This window comes from Eumetopias jubatus, unplaced genomic scaffold (assembly GCF_037043125.1).
Source record: "Eumetopias jubatus isolate StellerSeaLion01/CBP00866 unplaced genomic scaffold, mEumJub1_p1.0 scaffold_1, whole genome shotgun sequence".
In the NCBI taxonomy this organism is placed as follows: domain Eukaryota; kingdom Metazoa; phylum Chordata; class Mammalia; order Carnivora; family Otariidae; genus Eumetopias; species Eumetopias jubatus.
In genome coordinates, this window is record NW_028274807.1 from 2330749 (window position 1) to 2348137 (window position 17389).

The window sequence follows — 17389 nt, forward strand, 5'->3', positions numbered from 1 at the left end:
GCATCGGGTTCCCTGCTCAGCGGAGAGCCTGCTTCTCCCCCTCCCTCTGCTTCTCCCCCTGCTCAGGTTCTCTCTATCTCTGTGTCTTGAATGAATAAATCAAAAATCTTTAAAAAAAAATAAATAAAATCTTAAAAAAAATTAAAAAAATAAAACTATCACTCTGGAGACATGTAGAAACATTCAGAAAGTGGAATACCCAGCTAATTCTTTTGCCAACAATTGTAGCCTCTTATTTACACAACAGGCACCTCGAGTTTCCTTAATCTTATCTGACGGCATCAAAGCCTTTCTGTGAGGTCAACTTCTAGCACAGAGTCTGTTCTAGATTCATGGCTGTGAGCTACTCAAGGGAATCTACACAGTGTCTCCTGCAGAGAAGGCCAATAAGAAAGAGCCAAACGGATAAGGATTACATGTGACCAGGAGGGCACCTCACCCCCAGGCATACTCAATTCACACAGTGATGCAGGAATCCAGCTTCCTAGCCCATCAATCAGTAAACACCTACTCAGACAGTCTGGAAACAATTTCCAGAAGTGAGAACACATATCCCACACCACACGCAAGATTCCACTTTCTTTAAGAAACTTTAGAAATTTCTTGAAGCCTTGTCTTTATATTAAAAGAAATGAGTTGACACACTAAATAAATTATGGACATGGTTAACTATGAGCTTCCACTTTGGACATTTTTAAAGGGTATCTTAAATACAGTGGAATCAAGAAGAGCAGAATTGTGAATCCACAAAACCAAGCCACAACAACATCTTTCTCAGGTGGGGTCAGACAGAGCTCACCTGAGACAATGGATGAATTTGAAAACCTGAAGGAATGGGATAATTTTCTGCCAAAAAAACCCCCAAAACAACAACAACAACAAACCAAAATTGATTGTAGAACACATAGAAAACCTAAACCAAGAAATTATCAGAAAAGAAACTGGAGAAAGTTCTTAGAGCTACTACCCAAAAAGGCACTGAGCCCTGATGGACTCACAGGAGAGCCTGCTGAGCTTGTAAGAACAAAGAATTCCAGCCAAATAGACTGTTCCAGAGCAAAGAAATAAAGAAGGTTTCCCAATGGTTTTCCCAAGGATAACATAAAGCTGATACCAGAACCTGACAAAGATAGCCCCCAAAATAAAACTACAATCAAAGGCTCAAACATTCTGATGCAAAAACCATGAAAATATTGGCAACATAATCCAGCATCATACTAAACACATGTTCTGCTGCAATCAAGTTGAGATTAAAACAGGAATAAAAATGTTTTGCTATCAGGAAATCTATTAAAATAATTCAGCAAATTCATAGGTTAATGAAGAAGAGCAGTTCAAATTCCCAAAACGCACCTGACAAAACTCAGCACTTGGGCTTCATTTGTGAAAGCTTAAAGAACCGGGGAGGCGGATACTTGCTGACATTACACTTAGCGCTGAGATGCTGCAGGATTCCCATCAAATATGGATAGAGACTAGAAAAGGACTTCTCCCGTGCTGCAGTGCACATGCTGGGTACCCTCACAGAGATCTGGTGGAGTTCTGCTGACCTGACCACATGTGGCCAGGACTGGGGTTCATGGCATGAGGGGGACCATTTTCCCCACATAACCTTTTGTACCGTTTGAAATTTTTAGAAAGGGAGAATTATGGACTGAAATGCGTCCCCAGAATTTGTATGTTGAAGCCCCAGCTCCTAAAGTGACTGTATTTGGAGACAGGGCGTCTGAGGAGGTGATTAGGGCCATAGGTTGTGGCCTTGATTTGATAGGACCGGTGTCCCTATAAGAAGAGAGGACACCATTGCTCTCTGTATCTCTCTGTGTGCCCACTGAACAAGAACTACATGTGGACGTGGCAAGAAGGCGGCCGTTCTCAAGCCAGGAAGAGAGGCCCCACTGGAAACCAACCCCGCTGATGTCTTGACCTCGGACTTTAGCCTCCAGCCTGTGAGAGACTAAATGTCTGTTGTTTAAGCCACCCGGGCTATGGTATCTTGTGATGGCGGCCCTGACAGACCAAGACAGGGAGTGTATTTCCTTTCCAATAACAATAAAAGATTATTTCTTTAAACAAAAGTGCTAAGGACCTAGCAGCGGCCTAGCACCCAGGCCAGGTGGGGTGGGGCCCGTCACCAGCACGCACGTTGAGCTTGATGTTTGGCATGGGGAGCAGGAGACGGGGCCGATCGCCTGTCCGGGGCCGGGGGTACAGCGGCTGCGTGAAGTCCCCCAGGAGCTCCCGGAGCACCTGGGCCACGTGGTGCATCTGCACGCGGGGGGCGGTGGGCCCGGACACCGGCTGCTCGGGCTCCTCGGCCAGCACCTTCTGCAGCTTGCTGTGGAACAGGCAGGAGGGGTCCAGGTGCTGGTACAGGTAGAGCAGGGTGTCCCAGGTCACGAACTCCTTCAGCCGCACCCCATTCTCCAGGAAGAGCTTCACGAACTCGGGCTTGTTGGAAATGAGGGCGGCCATCATCACGGGGTGCAGCTCTGAAGGCTGAGAGAGAGCACCATGGGGCGCACGCCTCGCACACCCTGATTGCAGTGTGTCCGATTTGGGAAGGGAGGAAGTGGCCGGGGTGCTCTCCACCAGGACGAGGGCTGGGGTCTAGACAGAGGCCACCCTCCAGGGCCTGTCCTTGCTCCTGCTGGCCAACAAGGCCATACGCAGGGCCACCTGGGAGCCCTACCTTCCACTGCCGCTCATCAGAGAAGATCTCGCTCCGGGCGATGTCCACACGGTTCCACGCCACCGCCAACTTCAGCTGGTGGCCCCAGTTCTCGTGGCCAAAGTAGTCATGGCTCCGAGAGGCTGCAGGCAAAAGGCACTCGCGTCAGGGGGCTTCGGTCTGGGCCTCAAAGCCACTTCCCTGCATCCGACAAAGTCAGACAGGGAGGCACCTGTCACCAAGCCTGGTCTCTCCGTGACTTCGACTGAAGAGCATGCCCAGCGGCAAAATCTGCCTCCCTCCGAGGGCACTTTTCCTTTCAGTGCTGGAATCAGAGACTCTCTGGGTTTGGGGCATCGCTCGGGCTCACCCCTGCCCCCTGCCTGGTCAAACCCCTCATCCCCCAAGCTTAAAGAAAACACCGTCTCAGACAGACAGGCGTTTCTGAAGGAACATTCGAAAGTGACACCTGCACATGCGGTCTGTTCCCTTTCCCGCCTTCAGTGCAAACCCAGAGTTTGGCCAGCCTCTCACCACAGGCACTCTGCAAACCAGTTCCTGCTCTCTCTTGTTGGCGTTGTGCACTAAAGCACGGGTGCTTATTTGGGGAAGGAAACAGCAACTTCGACCCTTTCTCACACCACACGATGCAGAAGCCAGTGTGAGGCGCAGTGCGGAGGCGTGAGCAGAAGGCTGTGCCCGCAGCGATGCTGCGTGAAGCCTGCAGCCACGGGTGTGCGGGTTTCTCGGGGGCGGGGAACATGAGCCATACGCGACAAAATGGATCGATTATGCTCCTGTAAAACCTAAGCCTTCCGCTCGCCAAGGACACCTTGAAGGAGCTAGGAAAGGGGGCCAGGAACCCAAGAGAAAACACCCCAGGGCATGTATCGGACAGAGGCCCTGTATCCGACTGCATCAAGAACTCTTATGACTCAAAAACGAGGCGACCAACAACCAAATAAACGCGGACAGAAGACCTGAAAGACCCATCACCAAGATGATACGTACATGGCCAACAACCCCAGGATGTCGCCGGCCATCGGGGAGACGCGAATTCAGACCACACCTAGCTGTCACCTCACACGCCCCGAACGGTGGACCGCGCTGCCGGACGGTGAGGACGCAGAGCCGCTAGAGGTCGCGTCCACGCCTGGCGGCGGGGTAAAGGGGTGTGATCTCGTTGGAAAACGGTTTGGCGGTTTCTTATCAAGTTAAACATATGCTTACCATAAAGAACCAGTAATTCCACCCCGAGATGTGGACCCAAGAGAAACGAGAATAGCAGCTTTATTTATAAGAGCCCCACGCTGGAGGCGGCCTGCACGTCCAGCGACACATGCACTGGAAAACTAGTGGAGGACTGCTCGCGGCAGAAAGGAACGGAGTTCTGGGATGTGCGACAACACGGAAAAATCTCCAAAATATTGCGCTGAGCTGGAGAAGCAGGACAGAAAGGACTACTGCGTCTGCCTCCATTTAAGTGAGGCTCTGGCACGGGGATAAGCCCGTCTATGAGGACAGAAAGCAGATAAATGGTTGCCTGAAGCACACAGAGGCACAGGGAGCTTTTGAGGGCGAGGGCCGGGGGGAGGGACGTGTCCCGTGTCTGGATTGGATGGGTGCACGGGGGGGACATACCTGTTAAAATGCACACAGCAGTAAACCCAGGATGGGGGACTTTAACTGTATATAAGCCATACCTCAATAAAGGTGATTTTTAAAAGGGGCTGTCATTGAAAAACCATATATATGTGTGTATTTCTATTTTTTCATATGTACTCACATAATAAAGAGAGAGTCCCTTTCTCCCAGAGTCCCACTGCCTTTCTCCTGAGCAACGAATTACAACCACTTATTCTGTGTTGCTTCCAGAAATAAATGCGGCCTCCGTCTCTGCCCCATGACCCGCTCTCCCCGCCGGACCGGGACTTGGAAGGCACCGTCCACGGACGCTGCCCAACAAGCTTTCCCTAACTCCTCACAGAGGGTAACATACCTCTAAAGGGCACCACCTTAAATGTGCAGCTCAGCGACTCTGGCTGATGTCTACACCTGTGTCACCACCACCAGGATCAAGAAATGGAACTTTCCACCACCCCAGAGGCTCCCTACCCGCTCGGCGCGGGCCCCAGCAGAAACCACGATCCACAGCGCTGGCTTCACTGGTTCTTGGATGCCCAAGAGCACACTCGAGAGCAGACATTGGGGTCCATCCTGGCCGTGGGCGAGGGGTCCTGCCCTCCCCAGGGCCCCAGGAACCCCCTTCACCGCCTTCGAGGGCATTTCCCCGGACGCGGGCGGCCTGGTGTCCCTCTTCTGGCTCCTTCGGCCACTTCACAGAAGGCTAGGAAGGGACAGACGTCCTCATGGCCCCGTCCTTGAACAGAAGGGTCGGGCGCCACAAAGTGAGACTGTCGCCCCCCCGCTGTCACACGGACATTCACGCCGGCTTTTCCGGCCCCCTGTGTCCTTGCTGGTGGGGGTCTGCAGGGTCCATGGGCTCCACGGCGGCATCCCGCCTCCTGCTGTGCCACATGCTCGCCCTCCACAGTTGCTCTGATTCTATTCAGCCGGCTCCACCCGGCTCTTCTGTCTCCCTGGACAGAGGTCCTGACGTGGGGGCCCTGGTTCTGGTTTTAACCATCTCGCTGGTTCTGGGAGGTTTTATGTCAGGAGGAGATTGCAGAACAAAGCCTGGGTTTGAGCCTCTCCCACCAGAGCTTCCTGCCCTGCTGCCCGGCTCTGCCTGGGCCGCGTCCCTGGAGGGTGAGGGGCAGCCGGCGGGCAGAACATCAGGACATCTGCAGCCCTGTCGGAGCCAGTGGGAGGGACGGGGGAATCTGTCTTCCCCCGGGAGGGGGAGGGGGGAGCGTGGGGCAGAGAGCAGACCAACGGGTTGGCCCAAGCCCGGCCACCGCGGGAGCTTTAGTGTCCGGGGGGGGGGGGGGGCGGTCCCTGCTGTGTGCGAGGACGTGTGGGAGGCCAGGGGCAGGCCTCCCGAGGCCTGGAATCGTATGTGCAGCTGTGACGACCACGGGGGGCACCTTAGTGCGGGTGCCCTCGGGTTCCCGTGAAGCAGAGAAGTTGCAGAAAGGAGCCCGAACCCCCGACACCGGCTACGGGGCACCCCCCGCCTGGCAGGAGAGTGAGGTGGGCCCCAGCACGGTGCACCAGCAGCTGTCCTCTGAGCAGCGCGTCTGACCCAGGGGTCGGTTTTTGGCTCAGGCAAACTCAGGGTCCCGAGGCCCCTTGTTTTGCTTCTCCCTCTCGCCGGACCCTCACCTTTCAGCAAGGCCTGCAGGATGGCCACGTCCACGTCCTGCTGGCCACCCCTGCCTTCCCGGAAGACGGTCAGCAGCTGCCGCCTCCGGACGATGTCTTGGATCTGCAACAGACATTGCCCGAGTGAGGTTTGGGGTGACACGCAGGCGCCCTGCCTCCTCAAAGGGCACCTGCAGAATCGAGACCCCAGAGACACAGCCGAGCCCAGGCCTGAGTCCTGCCTGCCAGTGTGGCCTGGGCCAGCACCTCGCCTCCCCACGCCCCTGGTGGTGAAGATGCAGACACAGAAGGACCAAATATGCAATGTTCATGAGTGGTCTGCTGGTGGAAACACCCCAGGTGTGAGGAATTTCACACTGGCACGAGACAGTGTCTGCTGAATGCCGGACACCGCTGAACTGGAGACTTCTCCCCACTCCTCACCTTGCCTACCTACCTACCTGCCCGCCCACCAGCCATCCAGGCGTCCACCCACCCACCCACCTACCTGTCCACGCACCTATCTACCTGCTTGACCTACCTACCTACCTACCCATCCATCTATCCAGCCACCTACTATGTCGTCCATCCGTCCATCCCTGTATCTATCACCCATCTATCCATCACATCTAAGCCTGCAGCCAGGCACTGCTCCCCATCAGCCCTTCACCCTGAGGCCAGGGTGAGCCTTTCACAGGCACATCACACCAGAGCTCCCATGGGCTTCCGGCCCCTCTCCCTAGCTCCCTAGTCGGCCACGCCCAGCCTTGCCTGCCCTATCCCCCCCACCCCAGCCCGGCCCCCCTCCCCACCTAGAGGGCGGCCTCACTCGCCCCAACCTTCCCCATCCCTCAGGTCCACCTTTCACGCTGACTCCAAAATACCCCCCGTCTCCCTGCCCAGCCCCCCCTCCCCCAGCTGAAATAATGTCTCCTGAGTTTAGGCCCTGAGCCGAGTGGGAGCATTTGAGCTTATGTGTGCGGACACAGTACCAAGCACTTTGTGTAGATACTCGCTGTCTGTCCTCTGAGCTTAAGCGATAATTATCCCTATTTTAAGGACAAGAAAACAACGCTCAGAGAGAGCAAACAATTCCCTTTTGACACACCCCTCTCTGGTGTTGGCTGCAAGCCCCCGCAATGAGCACGCCCTCACCACGGTGGACGTCCATGCCCACCCGCGGCAGCATCGGAGGGAACATCCCTGCCACCACCCACAGTGTAGACCGACGCTCTGAGGTTTGTTGAATGAATAGCGGATCGAGACTCTGTAGCTGAGGGTCCCCTCCCCCCCAAACAGGAATGACAATGAATGGCAAGACTTGAGATGGATTCGCACGAGACCTTTTTTAGGGCTTTTGCGTCAGTCACGGAGAGTGGATCGAAACAGGCAACTTTTGACAACAGTGAGTTAGATTCAGTTCAAAGAATTGCCTGAATAATTTATAAGGTAACTGGGGAAAGGCCTCAGGGCGTGCCCACCAATGCCCAACGGCACCATCGGGAGCCGAGCTGACGCTCACGGCCGGACCTCGGCGTCTTCACAGACTGAGCCGGTGCTCAGGGCGAAACCATCTCACGGAACGTCCGGATCTAACGTGGTCACTCAGAGACCGCAGCATGTGCACACGAGAACTGTTGCCCCCACCAGGCCCAACCCCTCCCAAGCCTGCACCCCCTCTCCACCTGGCTGACCATGGCTGTCCCTGTGGTCCTGGCTGCTAGGCACAGACTGTCCGCGTGGCTGGAAATTAGACATGGTCAGAGGAGCTAAGCTGATCTACAGACGTGCCCCGAAAAGCACCTGTCAGGCACTTAAAACTTTGGAATCGCAGAAGTTTTTACAACCCGGCTTGCTGTTCACACACCTCAGTGAAGCACAGAGACTGAGCTTCTTGCTGAGGAAACCGAGAACCCAAGAAGCAACAAGAATGCGGCTGTGAAACAGAGGTCAGGTGACCTCAGACAGATGGGCCCTGAGCCCCCAGGTTCAGAGAGCAGCAGGGACAGCAGGGTCCGCGTGACCACCGGAGCAGGAGGTGCTGGGGGCTCCCCGCTCGAGCTCCCCCAGGCTGGCCGGGGCTGCGTGCACCAGCGAGGGCCGACCCGGCCACACTCCTTCACGCTCATCCCCCCCACCCGCCCCGGGCCCGGCAGGCTGCGGTCCTTCCGCAGAGCTCACGGGGGCCACCCAAAGTCTGCTCTGGGGACACAGCCGCTTCTCAGGCCCACTGCAAACGCTGCAGCTCTCCCAACAGAGCCAGACAGGCTCTGGGCATCTGCAAGCGTCAGGGGAAGAGTCTTTGCACCATTCCAGCTCTAACTGCCCCCACCCCCAACCCCCACCCCCCGCCTGCGAGGACCCCCGCTCCGAGAGATCACGGGGCGCCCACGAGGCTCACAGCTCCAGAGCTGAGGATAGGGGCAGAAAGTGGGGCCCCCCGGTCCCCAGCGTGCCCACAGCCGGAGCAGCCCCCCCTCCTCCTGAGCTTAAGGACGCTCCAGAAAATCTTTGCAGTCCGGCAGCTAGCTGCAGGGAGGGCAGGGGGAGGGCTCTGCATTCAGCCAACAGTGAGGAACCAACGTTCATCTCTCAGTTTCAACAGTGCGCAGCGCCTCCGCAGGATGTGAGCATCAGGAGAGGTTGGGTGAAGCATGGATAGAAACCCTCTATCTCGGCAACTGGCCAACAAAACTAAAATTATTCCAGGATAAAAAGAGCGCGAGAGCAGGGCCAGGGCCCTGGACAGAGGCTGAGCCCAGCAGCCGAGGGCCAGGCCCGACCCTCCTGTGGCATGCGCCCAAGGTGTTAGCTGCGGGTTCGTGTCCCCAAACTCCGGGTGTCCGCTCAGGATGTCCTGCCGTGGAGCCCCGCAGGGGGCCTCTTGGAGAGCAGGGGGGTCCCCTGGAATGCTCCTTGCACTTGCAGATCCCCAGGAGGGGCCCCCATCTGCAGATGCCTCCGGCTGAGGGGTGCCCATGAAGCCCCTTCCAGATGCCACACGGGCCCCTCTCCCCTCACCTGCCTCCCTGCCTTGCTGGCCCTCAAACGCCTCCATTCATCTGCCCGGGGGCGGGGGGGCGCAGGGCTGAGCTTGCCAGGCTTGCAGGCTGTGCCTGACCCTGCCACCTGTGGCTGTCACCTGGAGCACCCCCGTGGCCTGGATCTCGGCTCTCCAGGCTTCTGGCCCTGCCCTGGCCTCCGTGGCAGCCTCTTGCCCCCAACCCAGCAGGCCTTTCCTCTGAAACAGCTGTGCGGTCAGCCCCCAGTGTTCCCCAGCATAGGCCTGAACTTCCGGGGGCAAGAGGTTCAACACGTGCCCACCCTCGGCAGGATAGTGTGCTGCCTCAGCTGAAGGCTTCCCAACCTACCCAGGGCCCCCTGCCTGCCTGGCACGAAGCTCCCGCCCTCCAAAGCCCGCCATGCCCCCTCCAGGCCCACTGGGGTCTCCCGATTCTGGGCTGCAGCCCCGGTCCTGTTTCCAGGCTAACGGCGTCTGGGAGCTGGCTGCACACCTCCTGACCCACGGGCCCGTCTGCTCACCTTTTTGGTCCACTCGACAATCCTGCTCTCGCTGAGGGTCTCAAACATCTCCTGGAAGAACAGGCTGAGCTTCTGCTGAATCCTGGAAATGGTGATCTCGGATATGGGCAGGCCAGCCACCTGGGCAATGACGTCGGCCACGCGGCCCGAGCCCTCCACGACCACGCAGGGGGTGCCATTGGCGATGGCATTGTAGATGGTCTGCAAGGCAAGGGACCCCCCCTCCGTGAGCCCCGAGCTGACTCTCCCCGAACCGGGCACTTCTCCAGCAGCATGGCTCAGCATCAGAGCTAAGGGGCTCCTGCGAAATGTACCAAAAACATTGAGTTTGGTAGCATTCCCCTGCCCAGAGGGGAAAAGTGGCTCATCCTGATAGACCAGCTTCTTCAGGCCCATTGCTCAGGTGGACCATGACCACCGAAACAGAGCCCCCATGACGAATCGGCCCACTGATCTGTGTCGCGGGAGAGGGTGCCACCCGGCCCGGCCCTTGGGGAGGCCCAGCGTGAGACCAGGGCAGATGCCCCAACACCCAGGGTGAGGCCAGCTTCGGGAAGGGCCTTGGATCCCCTGCGGGAAGGACACCCTCCGGGCCGACGAGGCAGGTCTGGGCGCCGTCTGTGGGACCCCCGTGCAGAGCGCTGCACACGGGCAGGGAGTGGGCACCAGGTGCACCCCCGCCCCCCCAGGAGTCCTCAGGGGACATTTCCTGGGGTCCTTCTCCTGCCCTAAATGTGCTATTATCCCGCAGCGGAAGTGAAGTCAGCCAGCGCTCCAGCAGCAAGACCAACCACATGCTGTGGACTGGGTTCTCCGTGGGAGCCAGCTTTACATTCAGCTGTGGTCCTGTGGGACTAGGGCAGGGCCTGACCTCCACGCGGACGCTCCCCCATCCGGCTCCGTCCTTGCTGCCATCCCCCGGGGGCCCCTCTTCCTGGCCAGACACCCAGGGCCGGAGCCAGCACGTCCCCCCCCCCACAGCAGGGAACCTCCTCGAAGGCCGCCTTCCCGCTACACCTGGAAGGGCCCTGCCACACGCCCCCTCCCTTTCTCCCGGCCCCGCCCTTGCCAACGGCCCCGCGGGATGCTGGTCAGGGGGCTTCGGGCCAACAGTCCCCCCTGCAGGAGAGCTTGACCCTCAGAGCCCCCTCCCCCAGCCAGTACTCACGTGCAGCGTGCCGGGCCCCCCTTCCAGCACCACACAGACGATGGGGATCTTGATGGCCACGCCTAGGACGAAGCACAGATCCGCAGTTTAGGGAATATGGGGGCTCGGACCCTCCACCTGGGCACTCTCACCCGCCTCCCACCAGCTCTGGCCTAATCACGGCGGATGCATCCGATGGGAGATGCGCAGGAAGTAGTCAGTAGCTTTCGCAGGCTGATGCTCTGCAGTCGGTGGACAACCTGCTCGCTCTGTGTAACAAGAGCAAATCCGAGGCCCTGAGACGGACCCTCCACCACGTACTCGCACTCCTGTTTTGGGGCAGGAGGGGAGGAGGGCCGTCTGCCTGAGCGGCCACCATGACCAGCCTGCTTCTCTCGCCGGCCCTTTTATGGCACCTCAAACCTGGGCACGCCATGGGGATGCACAGAGCCGGTGGGTGGAAGGCACCGTCAAGGTGGGGGGGCACGGCATGGGGAGAGCAGGGGAATCCCCTGGAACGCTCCCTGCATCTGCAGATCCCCAGGAGGGGCCCCCATCTGCAGACCTCTGTCCCACCATTCACCCCAGCCCTGACCCCTCCATCCATCCCAGAGGCCTGGGGCCTGCTGAGGACCTTAGAAATCTCTCCGGGGCAGCAAACTTTGCCTCCAGGTGCCGCCGAGGCTGCTCTGCCCCCTCATCTGTCCCCCCTCAGGCAAAGCCAGGCTCTAGGTTGTGGTTCCGGGCCAGTGGCACCAGCCTCACCTGAGGCCCGAGAGCGGCCAAGTTGGCAGGTCCTCGGGGGTCTTGAACACCCCTGCTCACTGCTCTAAAAGCTCCCACTCAACCTGCTATGGAGCCGGAACCTCCTGCTATCTGGGTCCCCCCTCTACCTCCCAAATCGTGCACGAATTCCTGCGTGTTTGCCCTTCCCGTGTCCCAGAACCCACCCCATCCCACCCACAGGGAAACGGTGTCAGGGCCGTGTTCTGCACGTTCCTGTTTCTGTACTGAGCCCGTGTTTGTGCTGTAGGGTGATTGTAGGTGGTCCACGACCCGAGAGAGAGCAGAAAAGCCAGGGGCCTGCCGCCACCTCCCTCCACCGGTTAAACGGGGTGAGAGAAGGCGTCCCCACTGAACGCTCACAGAGCGACAGTGGGAAGAAGTGCAGCTGTGCCCGAGGCCGCCCCGAGCAGCCAACCTGTTGGGACGTCCTGCCGCGGCCGCCTGTGCCCGGGCCTCCTGGACCAGCCGGCACCCCCACCGCCGGACAGCCCTCAGAACTACGCTCCACTCACCTCCTCTTTCCTTTGTCTGCTCGGATATGAACTTCTCCAGCTTCGTCCGCAGGGGAATCTCGACCCCGTAGCGGCCGTGGGTCCCGTCGTCCACGAGGATGAAGTGGGAGTGGTTACTGTCCAGGCAGGTCAGGTGCCCTTGGCCTTCCTCGTCCATGATGTACTCAGCGGGAAAGCTGCCCTGGGAACGGCCAGAGAAGCGTCAGACAGGGACAGACGGGCAGTTCTGCGTCTTGAATCTTAGGACTGGGGGGTCCAGTAGGCTGGATAATGAGCCCCAAAGATAGGAAGTCCTAAACCCTGGAACCTGTGAACGTTACCTTATTTGGAAAAAGAGCCATTGCAGGTTTGATTGAGTTAAGCATAACATGGGAAGATTCTCCTGAAAGGTCCAGGCAGGTCCTGGACCTTTCAGGGTCCTTACAGGGGGAGGGAGAGGGAGACGGACCACCACGCCGGGGGAGAGCCTGGCGACTGTGAAGGCAAAGACCCCAGCACCGGGCCACAGCCAAGGAGAGCCCACAGCTGCCCGGCCAGGCGTGGACCCCCACCCCGCAAGCCCCACTGACTCCAGGAGTGGGAGAGAGCCGCGCAGATGGTGTCGCAAAAGCGGCGAGGGCTTGGAACGCGGTGTTGGGTGGAGGCTGACCGAACATGGGCACGGGGTAGAAAAGGCCCGGCCACCTGGAACAGAGCGCGCTGGGCGGGCACGCAGGGCAGAGGGCACGGCGGGCACCGCCAGAGGGGGCGGGGAGCGGGCTGAGCGAGCCAAGGCTGTCTCCAGCGGCAGAGTGTCCCTGGCCGTACTGACGGACGCTGAGGTGCTGCTGGGGGCGGACACGAGGGCCATGGCATTGGAAACGGGAGGAGGGTGACCGTCCTCTCTGAGGACCGATCCAGGAAGGACGGCAGCGGGGCCAGCGCACACAGAAAGCGGAGCTGAGCCGCGTGGGGCCGCTGTGCAGAGAGCGCCAGTGTGAGCGACGGGCGTGGACACTGAGCCAGGGGCTTTCTGAGCAGCAGTGCAGGTGCCGCCTGGCTTCTTCTCGCTCAGGAAGGGGACAGGCTGAGGGGACCGGGACTTGATGACGGGCGACACGCTCAGCCTATGCTGATCGCGATGCCTGCCTGCAAGCTCCCCGCTCGCGGACAGGAGGCCCCTCTCAGGCAGGGCTGGACCTTTGCTGGGGATGCGACAAGAGGCGTGTGACTGTGGGCTCAACCATCTCGGGGGAGCCCGGAACACAGGTGGCATGAGGACCAGCTCCGTGTCTGTGGCATGCCCCACCCCCGCCGGGACACATGCCGCAAAGACAGGATGTTGTGTCAGCAGAAGCACTGCTAACCTGGACCAAAGGAAAACAGGATGTTGGACTCCCAAACCTCTTCAGGCGGGAAACAGCAGATAACCTTCAAGAAAACGGCATAATCATCCCCGGGGCAGGGTCACGGACGAGGCAGAGGCTGGGCCTCGAGTCACAGAGATTCCAGAGTTCAGCGACCTAACGGATTTCCCCGCTGGGCTAGAGATTGCTGGGGACCTGGCACCCCTTTATTCCCGGCACGTTCCCCTTTTTGGGATGAGAACATGCAGCTATTCTGGGATGCCCATCCCCTTATTGTATTCCAGAAGAAAGAAACTTGTTTTCCAGTGTCACGGGGCCACGCACGATGGGGAGCCTTGTCCCAGGACGGATCACATGCAGAGCGTCGTTTGTGCCCAATTAGGATGATTCAGATGATGAGATCGGGCACTTTTTGGCTGAGCGGATGCTCTAATGGGTTGATAAGGTGGGGAGTCTAGGGATGGGGTGAATGTACTTTGTGTGTGGGACGGACGTAAATCTTTGGGGGTCAGAGGGTAGCCTGCAGCAGGCAAGCCACTGTCATCCAAAGACATCAGGACCCCGAGCCAGGGAAGGCCTAGCAGCCAGCAGAATCTGCAGGAGGCAGAAGAAGCCTCCCCCAGAGCCTCTGGAGGGAGGACAGCCTGTCTGCCCCTTGACTGTGGCGAGGGAGGCTCATTCCAGAACTTTGGCTTCCGGGCGTGGGAGAGTGCATTTCTGCTGCTCTCAGCCACCAGGTTTGCGATCGCGGGTTCCAGCGGCCCCTGGACACTGATCCAGGAGGGACGGCTGTGGGGCCAGCACACACATCCCCTGCGGTCCACAGAGGAGGGCAGGGAGCCGTCATGGGGAGAAAGTCGAGAGTGGTCTCGGAAGTCACCCCATCTCTCTTGGCCTCGGGTTTCCACTCCCGGGAATGAGCAGGCAAGGTGGAGCAGTCCCGTCCCTCTAAACACACCTGTCGCTCTGACACAGGAGGACAAAGCCTGGCCAATCACCAGCAACCGTGATGGAAAAGGGGTCACCGTCACAGAAGGGATCGTCCTGGGAAAGAGCACTCAGCACCGTGGCCCCCAAACCAGGAGGCCCCCATTCATAAAGCACCACTCACAGGCCCATCGTGGGCCAGTGTGTTCCAGGACGTGTCTGACTGTGTGAGTCAAGTGGACGTGTGCTCTGTGCCACTGTGTCCTTTAACAGTCTTGTTGGATGAACCCGAAGATCTTTTCCAACGCAAGTCTCCGCGTTCAAGCGATGGTCCCCACTACCGCCCCCTCTCGGCAACACACTGGCGTGGCAGCGACGGCCAGAAACCGTTCTGGGCTGGAACCACCGCAGGGTGCGCGGTTCCAAGGGTTCAAGTGAGGCTCTGGGATCAGACAGCCTAGGTCCTCCCTAACCCAGACGCATCCTGCCCTCTGCGAAATCCGTGTCTCATCTGAGCAGCTGTTCCGATGACCTGTGGTGGTTCTGAGGCGGCTCCTACGTGGGCCCGTCCTGTGGTTGTAAGGGAGTCCAGCCACGTTAGCGGCCTCCCCCGGTCATCGGGGTCTGCGGTGCAGCCGGGCATGAGCCCCGGTCTCCTGAGCCCCTATCCAGGCTCTTCTCTCTCCGCTGCATTTACCCCGGTGTCCAGCTGGCGGCCTGTCCGCTGCAGCACCCAGTGGGATCCTACACCTCACCTCCCCTGCCCCCGAGCCCCAGAGGAGGTCGCCGAGCTCACCGAGGGGTGGATCAGGCCTTCCCGGTTGTGCACGGTGCCCCACGTGGCAATACCGACAGTGACGATTTCTCCTTCGTTGTAGCTGCTGCTCAGGGTGAAGTCCCGCACCGCCTCGCCCACCTGCTTCATCACGCCCGTGTGGGACCCGCCGGTGATAATCCAGGCTCCTGGGGAGAGGAGCAGAGGTGTGCACCTGCCACGCACAAGCCTGACGCTGAGGGCCCTGTGTGCTTCCCATGCTCACTCCCCTTTATCTGTGGGCCCTTCCTCAAGGGCTCTCTAGCTCCTCCCCAGGCATAAGTCTCAGAACCAGGACCACGGAGGAAGCCACACTGTGATTCTGTCTTCACGGTGTGGCTCTGGGGGCCAAGGTCTCCCACCTGCTCAGGTAGGCGGTGGGGACAGGAACGGAGACAGCAGGCCCCTGTCCCCACCTGCCCGCTGCTTCTCTGTCCTGGACTCAGGAATACATTTATCTGGATTCTTCTCCTCCAGGACATGAATGTCCATCTGCCCCTCAGTCCCTGGGGCCCGAGTGTGGTGGACGATTCCCCTGCTCCTGACCTACTCACCTCACCACGCTGCCCACTGGCACATGGCTTGCAGTGGCCCCAACAGGGGACCCCCTTCCCAGCCACGGCCCGGCCCGGCCCGGGGACCTGCTCTGCCACCCCACGCAGGCGAGGAGCATGAACGCCAGGCCCGGGTGCCGTGAATCTGTGCCGCAGCTGTTCTTGCTGCATCTCTCCTGCCACGAGAAAGCCGATCCCCGTGGGGTCTGCTCCCCTAACCTGTGTCCCGGGTGAGGGGAGACGGGGGAGAGCTGCCACCGCGGGCGTGCAGCTGCCTCCCGTGAACGCGGGCAAAGGGTCGACTTCACGGCTGTGCGGCTGCCTGTTCCCAGGGCCAAGCCGAGTGCGGCACAGAAGCCAGTTCTGTGTGGCGTTGCCATAAGGAACAAGCTCAAACACGTGGTGTGGCCTTTGGGGCCAGGACGTGGCAGCCAGGACATTGCTACTGAATGCGGAAAAAGATGACCATCAAGACTTGTCACCTGTGATGACCTGGGGGACAGGTGAGCACCTAACAGGTTCACAGCCGAGGTCACGAGTGTGCCTGGGTGAGGGTCAGCTGCATTTAGCCGAGTCCCGCGTGCTGAGGAGACTCCAAGAGACACGGGCCAGGAGGACTCAGACTGAACCTCTGTTTCAGGGCAAGGACCAGAGGGCGTGGGCCTCCTACGCTGCTAAAACCGGATCCTAGAAAGAGGGTCAGTGTCCTCCTGGGTGGCCGCAGTCTCACCTGGACCCAGAACCCTCGCTCTCCTGCCGTTAACCTACCCAGTGTAGCCCCCTTGGAGGCCACCTGCACCATGGCTACTCCTCCAGCGTCCCTCTGAGAGAGAGCCAAGGGCCACCTCCCGTGTGGCGCACGCAGCCTTGGGCCCTGCCCTGTGCTCACGAGGTGTGGTCTCGGGGGGCATGGAGCCCTGAGGCAGTCACTTCGCATGGCAGTCCCTCCTTCCCAGATGTGGACAGAGGGATGCGGTAGCAGGGATCTGGTTAACGGAGACCCTCACCGACATCCCCACGACTAACACAAACACCTCCAGCCTCCTCCACGAGCCACCACATTGGCTCACAGTTAACTCGGGCCTCCTGTGAGTGCAGAGCAGTGCGGCACCATCAGGAGCCTGCTAGAGCTGTCCACCCCACGGGCAAGCCTCGCAGCTGCCACTGTGGACCAGCAAGGCCCGGCTGAGTCTGACCTGGCAGGGCATGGCCGCGGTGACCCCTGAGGACTGCTCCAGTCCCAGCACCCTGTGCTGTCCGCTCAGCCCACCCATGGCTCCCAGCCCCAAGTGCTACCTGTGGTCTGGGCCACCTTGACCAGGCCTCTTCGGAAGACACTCTTCAGCCTGGGCTTCATGTTGAAGTCCTTGGCCCCGCCTGTCACCGAGATGAGGAGGTTGGGGATGTCCAGGCCCCAGTACTGGGTCATGAGGTGGTAGATCACGCTGGGGGGCGTGTCCTGGGAGAGGCGAACGTACTACAGGGAAGTCAGAGGACAGCGGAGGACACCCTGTGTCAGCGAGTGGCCAGCCCAGCCCCAGAGACGGCAGTGCAGCCATGCCTGAGAGCCCCAGGCCAGGGGATGGACGCCTCCCACCCTGGGTCTAGACTCAGTGAGTAAAAGTGGCCACGCCCAAGTAGGATAAGGATCGAGAGGACAGGGGAAGGGGCGACGGCCCAGCGGGATGACAGCCCACGCCTGGGGAGACCAGCCCGCATCTTCCCAGCTCCCTCGGCCCAGCCCTGTGCCCACATCCTCCTCCCCACCCCGCTTCTCTGCTGTCGGACGCACCCAGCCCAAGGCTCACCCTGCCCTGTGGAGACC

The 17389-nt window shown here is 59.6% G+C and overlaps 1 protein-coding gene across 8 annotated transcripts in view; it reads right to left on the reverse strand.

Moving 5' to 3' along the window:
* TRPM2 (transient receptor potential cation channel subfamily M member 2) overlaps positions 1-17389 on the reverse strand; it is a 60641-nt gene that overhangs the window by 24208 nt on the left and 19044 nt on the right. For all 8 annotated transcript variants that reach the window (XM_028126555.2, XM_028126553.2, XM_028126562.2 and 5 more), the window contains 8 exons: positions 16861-17041; positions 14993-15159; positions 11924-12104; positions 10647-10708; positions 9479-9679; positions 5957-6059; positions 2693-2814; positions 2146-2499 (listed from right to left, as the gene is read on the reverse strand). In XM_028126555.2, the coding sequence (XP_027982356.2) occupies positions 2146-2499; positions 2693-2814; positions 5957-6059; positions 9479-9679; positions 10647-10708; positions 11924-12104; positions 14993-15159; positions 16861-17041 (1371 nt within the window). The remainder of the gene's footprint in view (positions 1-2145; positions 2500-2692; positions 2815-5956; positions 6060-9478; positions 9680-10646; positions 10709-11923; positions 12105-14992; positions 15160-16860; positions 17042-17389) is intronic.